The 7,500-nt window shown below is 33.4% G+C and overlaps 1 protein-coding gene across 1 annotated transcript in view; it reads right to left on the bottom strand.

Moving 5' to 3' along the window:
• Positions 1-5,768: 5,768 nt before the first annotated feature.
• The window catches only part of LOC113805715 (integrin beta-PS), a 13,445-nt gene continuing 11,713 nt past the window's right edge, over positions 5,769-7,500 (bottom strand). The window contains exon 17 of the mRNA XM_070117155.1: positions 5,769-6,036. Coding sequence (XP_069973256.1) covers positions 5,971-6,036 — 66 coding nt within the window. The 3' untranslated portion in view covers positions 5,769-5,970. The remainder of the gene's footprint in view (positions 6,037-7,500) is intronic.

Genomic DNA, 7,500 nt, shown 5'->3' with positions numbered 1-7,500 from the left:
GGGGGCGGGGGGGAAATGGATGGGCGTCTCTCCAGGAAAGTGTTTGGTGACCACACCCTTCAGATTCTCGAGAAAGTGTGCGCCCCGCCCCCTATAGATTGACCTATAAGAGTATGTTATTCCTTAAAAGAATTTCCTGAATTTCCTAGACATGAGACTCACTCCTAATGGCTGCTTGATCCCTCGTATGTATGGGTATAATCATTCTGTTTTTGTATGTAAAAATAGATTGTTCTATAGATTCTTAAGACAACACACACACAAGCACACACACACACACACACACACACACACACACACACACACACACACACACACACACACACACACACACACACACATATATGTATATATATATGTATATATATATATATATATATATATATATATATATATATATATATATATATATATGCATGGTTTGAGTCCCAATGATAGTGCGCAATGCTATGTAATATAGTTAATATAGGTTCAAATTCCTTGAGTTTTGGAACCTAAATCTTTCTTTTTCTAACAAGCTGTGTTATTTCTTCACTTATTTATTCTATCATTTATCTATTTATTTTATTTGATCTTTTAATCTCCCAACTCATTGTTCAGAATTACCACAGGAAGGAAGGCGGTTTCAGAAATTACTGGGAGTGAAAACGAAAACAACAAATGTACAAAAATAAACAGACCAAACGATGTTGTTTCATGACATTATCTTTCACAATTATCCTTGGGAACCAGTTGTTTTCTACGTATCAATTTGCAATCATAACAACTTACTATGCGAATTATAAGAGTTACGAGAAATAGTTTCCGCCCGTCAAATATAATGTTCAACACAGGAGAAATAAATATTGCAACGAAGCTACACTTTCTATACGTCGGTAGGGGGACCTGTACATCTAGTGATCATTGATGTACAGTAACATGCTTATAATCTATGGTGAATAGCGTAATTTATAATTCCACTCGCATATACATCTGCTGACCCCCCTTAAAAATATATATAGTGCAACAAAGTAACATTTTTTATACGTCGATAGGGGTACCTGTACATCTAGTGATCATTAATGTAAAGTACAGCACATGCTTATTATCTATGGTATATGGTGAATAGTGTAATATATGATTCCACTAATACATACATCTGCTTATTCTCATCACTATCATTATTATTATCATGATCATTACCATTATCATAATGATTTTTATCCTTATCATCATAATTGTTACCAATATTACTATTACTATCACTATTATCAATGCCATTAATGTTATTATACATCATTATCATTAGCGTTATTATCATTATCATCATCCTTATTATTATCATTACTAACATCATTATTATCATATCATCACAATCATCATTTTCATGATCATCATTACTATTGTTACTGTTATAATAATAATCAGTCATCATTATTATGATTAGTATTGTGATGATGATGGCGATGATAAGGAGATGATTAAAATTGTTATTGCAGTTGTTATTATTACTATTATTATCATATTATCATAATCATCATTATCATCATCAACAGCAGCGACCGCTCTAACAGACTAGAAGGTAGTTATGAGGTCCAGAAATTGATCAGATGAATAAAAACAGAAATAACTGTACATGAAAAAATTGTGCACATTAACAAAAATACATGAACATAAATAAAATATCACGATATCATATAATCTCTACTAAGACTGCACGCGCAAAAGAAATTTGCTTAAAAAATGACGCAAATATACATTTCCCCTTTCCTAAACACAGCAATGATATCATCTCGAACAATTCAACAAGAGAATTCCAAATGAAAAACCTCGAAAAGTCCGGCCTTTGACTGACTTCAAGACACAGGAGTTAAATAAATAAAAATCTACGTCTAGCAAGTAGCGCAGGGATGGCAAACTCAAAATTCAATTTCGTGCCCGAGATTTGACACCATGAAGGAATCCTTAAAAAAATTACTTGGGGATTCAGCAATAGGTATTCTTGAAGTAAAGGGAGGCAGAGAACCATGCAGAGTTCTGACATCAACATAGCATATGATAGTGTTCTCTAAACTACATGCGAAGTCCGACGTATTAGCACTTAGTAAACATCCTGGTTATTACAGACAATCTTCGTGGCCGCTCCGTGCCAAGGGCTTCGTGATTCGAGTAAGTGCTTTAAGATGGAGTGAATTAATGATAAAATAGTACGTGTGTGTATGAAACTTTACTTGCTTTTAGCTGTGCATTCAGAGTACTTGTATGCTATGCACTCAATCGGTAGATAGCATTAGTATTGAGGTAAGAAAACTTACTAAGACACAATGCTGCCAAATCGTATCAAACGTAGCTGCTTCTGGAATACATTTTTCACAGCACTTAAATCGCTCAGGTACAGGTTCAGGCGCCTGGCAAGGACGTCTGGCTCTTCGGTGGCTTCTAATGCGCCTGTTCTTTGACTTGAGCGAAATACTCATGCCAAGTGAATTTTAAAGTATGTAGCTGAACTTTAGGCAAATATACGAAAGGGAATGGAATAATTTTTTCTTCGAGTGTAAAACGAAATAGACCAAACCCCCCCCCCCCCCCCCGTGCTGGACCAGTGACACTAAATAGTTTTAAGTGAAAGATGAATTTATGAAATTCAGCTGGATGAAACCTTCATATACGAAACTTCTTTTCAAAGGTAAATACTTGTTTATGGATGATTGTTAGAATAATTGAGCTTCACTAGACCATTGGTCAAAATGGCGAACCTATAAATAGTTTTATCTACCAAGTTTTATGTTAATTATTTTAATTAAGCGTTTTGAGATTCTTTTGGCGTATTTCTAGATTGCGGTTCTCATGACGAGGACAATCGTATGCAGTACATAGATTAGGACTGATTAACTAAAAAAAAAAAAAAAAAAAAAAAAAATCAATAATGTCCATTGATACGTTTTATAGGCCAGGTATTAATAAAAAGACACTGGATATATTGTTATACACAACTATTTAGTCTAAGCTATGTTACCAAGAAGAAATTAGGCCAATTAGACACGCTCGGGAACCGCTGCTCTAAATGATGTATATTAATCTACAACATTGGTTCGATATAAAAGTAACGCTGAAGGAAGGGTACTTTGGCATTGGACAAATCGACAGTTCCATTAGCAATACGCCCATGTAACTATCTTTATTCGGTAGAAAACCACCTTTATGGGCCCAATAGATGCCCAGATAGGATTTATGAGCATAGTCTCTGAAATACGACTCAATCTTTGCCGTTATCTTTTCGGTCATGTTAAAATCTATGGTTGTTGAACTAGTATCATTATCGTCACTGTCATGGTCATTGTTGTTTATATTAATGTTAGTTGTCATTGTTGTTATCATTATGATCACTATTGATATTATCATTATCCTTTTCGCAATTATTATCATTATTGATATTATCATTATCCTTACCGGAATTATTATTATCCTTATTGTTATTATTATTATCGAATATCATCGTTGTTATGAAAGTTATCATTATTATTGTTGCTATTATCGAATATTATCATTATTATTATCATTGTTTTTATCATTATTATCTTTCTTATTATTGTTACTTGTTTTATTTTTTCATATTACTGCTATTACTGTGAGTGTGGTTGTCCACAGGATGTCTATCAGATGTGGATAGATAAACACACGTAAATCCATTGGTGATATATTGTAAAAGGAGATAACACACAAAGTTCTGTACTGACAACACCTGCCTCGTGCCGCAGTGACAGAGTGACTGTCTTCTGTCCAAAACATTGACAGTGTTGCCGTACATATATCACTTCTTTTCATAGTTTGTCCACTGGTACATTACATATACTACATGCACACAGTTACTATTAGTATTGTCAAGTAAATAGCATGGAGTTTTCTAACCTAACAAGGTCACTGTATGAGGAGGTCGTATATACATTTTTTTTTCTCAGGAGGAATTATAGTACTTCTTAACCTTGAAAAAATGTGTGTCAAGTGTGGCTTACTTCTTTTTCTCAGCTTTCTCCCGTTTTAATAAGGGTTCGGCTCATTCCATATTGGTTTTGGTAAGGGTTTTTACAGCCGGATGCCCTTCCTGACACCAACCCTCTCTGTTTATCCGGGCTTGGGACCGGCACTCACAAAGGCTGGCTTGCCCCCCAGGTGGCTTTTACAATGGGCAATCAAGGTAAAGTCCATTGCCTAATGGAACAACGCGCCAGTCGTGAAGGTATCATGTGAAGATATCATGTATTTTTGTGTGTATACGAGTGCATGGTATTAAACGCAAGAAGAAGTGATTTATATTTATATATTTGGATATAATGGAATGAATATAAAGACAGTAGTTATACCGTGTGTACCAATGCTTTCCTAGATTTTATTTTGGATATCTTTCTCTCTTCAGACCCTGAAGTCAAAGGAATCTAGTACTTTTGAGTGAAAAGGGAAATCAAAGCCAACTAACAATTTAACAAGTTTATTTAAATCACATATCATTAAATTATTGAACAGGCAATATCTGAAAATGTGAAAATTCGACTGAAATTGAGCCTTGGGGAGAGTCCAATAAAACTGATACAGTATCAATTTAGAAATATCAGGGAATAAGCTTTGAAAATGAACCTTGAACATTTTGTCATTGGATTAATCACTCTGTTTATCATTTTCTTTCCAGCTGTTTTTATTGTGAGGAAGGGGCGGGGAGGAATGTTACGCCCGTTTTTTGCCAGCTTTTCCTGCATCCCACCAGCCTTCCCGAAGTATGCAAATGATGTTTGAACAGTTCCGTCAGAAATATTAGACTTTCCCTACTTATGAACGCTTGCCCAAGAAATGTACAAAAAGAAATTGCAGTTATATAATAAATCTACAGAAAAGCAGTCACTGAAACGGTACCAAACGAACTTATAGTTGGACAAAGATTAATACTTAGCAACCACTTATATTAATGGTATCGGGAGAAATAACAAAAAAACAACATATTCACACGGAAAAAATATGAAGAGATTTCATTACTGCATTCCAAAAATCTTCGAATCAAATAGTCGTATCTTGGCTTTGAGGAAAATGATGATAGTGAGGGGAAAAAAAGCTGAATAGTGAGGAAAAAAAAGCTGGATAGTGAGGAAAAAAAGCTGAATAGTGAGGGGAAAAAAAAGCTGAATGCATAATATCATACTTAACATTAAATCCCCGCCGGAGATATTGTAATAAAAATGCAACATGTTCGCTCCTTATCGTATACTGAACACACTGAATCAGTCACAGAGATCTGACTTACGCGATTATTTAACGAGAAACAAAAGCTGGCAATCACACATACCGGGCAGAAGGCTTGTGGCGTTTGTATGATTACGTTTGCATAATTTAGATAATGAACACAGATGATAATAATAATAATAATATTAATAATGATAATAATAATGATGATAATAATGATAATAATAATAATGATGATAATAATGATAATAATAATAATAATAATAATAACAATGATAATAACAATAATAATGATAATAACAATAATAGTGATGATGATGATAATAATAACAATAATAATGATAATAACAATAATAGTGATGATGATGATAATGATAACAATAATAATAATAATAGCAATGATAATAATATACGTTAGAATAAACAATTGCGTACGCAGAATTTCTCTTATGAAATTATGAGACTTGAAACATAGAAAGAGGAGAAAAAAGGTGAGAGAGAGAGAGAGAGAGAGAGAGAGAGAGAGACAGAGGCAGAGAGAGAGAGAGAGAGAGGAGAGAGAGGAGAGAGGAGAGAGAGAGAGAGAGAGAGAGAGAGAGAGCCAGAGAGAGAGAGAGAAAGAAAGAAAGAGAGAGAGAGAGAGGATAAAAGGAGAAGAGAGAGAGCGAGCGCGAAAGAGAAAATGAAAGAACGATTAGGAAATATCAAAATAGCTCGCTTATGTTCTTGGCAGGTCTGTTCATCAGGTACTCTTGGAAATCTTCAGTTCGTCCCAAACATAGGATTCTGAACAGTTGTCGTGGCCTCTTTGTAAAGCGGGTTTTGATTCTGTTGATAAAGGTGAAAAGTTCATGTCAGTTAAAAGGGAAAAGTTCATGTCAAGAGTGAAAAGTTCATGTCAGTTAAAAGTGAAAAATTCATGTCAGTTAAAAGTGAAAAATTCATGTCAGTTAAAAGTGAAAAATTCATGTCAGTTAAAAGAGAAAAGTTCATGTCAGTTAAAAGTGAAAAATTCATGTCAGTTAAAAGAGAGAAGTTCATGTCAGTTAAAAATGAAAAGTTCATGTCAGTTAACAGTGAAGAGTTCATGTCAGTTAAAAGTGAAAAGTTCATGTCAGTTAACAGTGAAAAATTCATGTCAGTTGAAAGTGAAAAATTCATGTCAGTTAAAAGTGAAACATTCTTCTTAGTTAAAAGTGAAAAGTTCATGTCAGTTAAAAGTGAAAAAAATCGTCAGCTAAAAGTGAAAAATTCACGTCAGTTAAAAGTGAAAAAATTCATGTCAGCTAAAAGTGAAAAATTCACGTCAGTTAAAAGTGAAAAGTTCATGTCCGTTACGTATGCCATGACGAGTTTATGACAGTTTTTTTTTTACAGAATGATTCTCAATCTAGATTTCTGTGTCCTTATGAGTGGTGATTTAGACAAAATAAGTGCTGCTACTTTAGTTTACAAGAGGACGAGCTTAAATATCAAAATAACTTAATGGCTGAAAAAGACAGACATTTTTCAGTATAAAAGTAAACGTTTCTTAATACTATATTTTAATGTGTTATCCAGTATAAAAATAAACGTTTCTTAATGTGTTTGAGAGGTCACTGAATTTCACATAATATATCAGTGTTACCAATAGGCTGTCATAATTTAATTGCAATACTGTCAAGCATTTTGTGTATATTTAAAAAATCCGCAATGAGGGTGAAAAAAAATATTTACAAAAAAATAACTGCAAAAAAAATGTTACTACTCACCTACTGTGCCAATGACAAAGAAGAAAAAGAAGAAGAAGAAATGGAAAGAAAAGAGAGAGAGAGAAAAAAAAAAAAGACAGAGAAGAAGAAGAAACAATATGATGATGTGCTTTATTCTTCGTAAAGCAATCAAAAAGAAAATAGAAAAAAGGAAGGACAAACAAAAGGAAAACAAAAGAAAATGAAAAAGACAATCAGAAGAAAAAAAAGAAAAAAGGCAAACACAACATAAAGAAAGCAAACACACACGGCAGAAAAACAACAAAAAAGAAAAGAAAAACATAAACAAAGTAAGAACCTCCCAATCATCATAACAACAACAACAACAAAAAAACATTAATAAAACAAAAGCAGAAAATCACAATGAAAAAGAAAACAACACAAACAAAAGCACAACAAAAAAGAGAAGAACAAAAAACAAAGCATACCCATACATCATAATCAACAACTAAAAACTAAAAAAAAACAAAAAAACAAGTAGACAACAACAACAACAAAGCACAAGGAGACCTAACCAACCAAAACGAAGCCAAACAAAACA

The sequence above is a fragment of the Penaeus vannamei genome, chromosome 39 (genome assembly GCF_042767895.1).
Source record: "Penaeus vannamei isolate JL-2024 chromosome 39, ASM4276789v1, whole genome shotgun sequence".
In the NCBI taxonomy this organism is placed as follows: Eukaryota; Metazoa; Arthropoda; class Malacostraca; order Decapoda; family Penaeidae; genus Penaeus; species Penaeus vannamei.
This window is presented reverse-complemented; position numbering and strand designations above follow the sequence as displayed.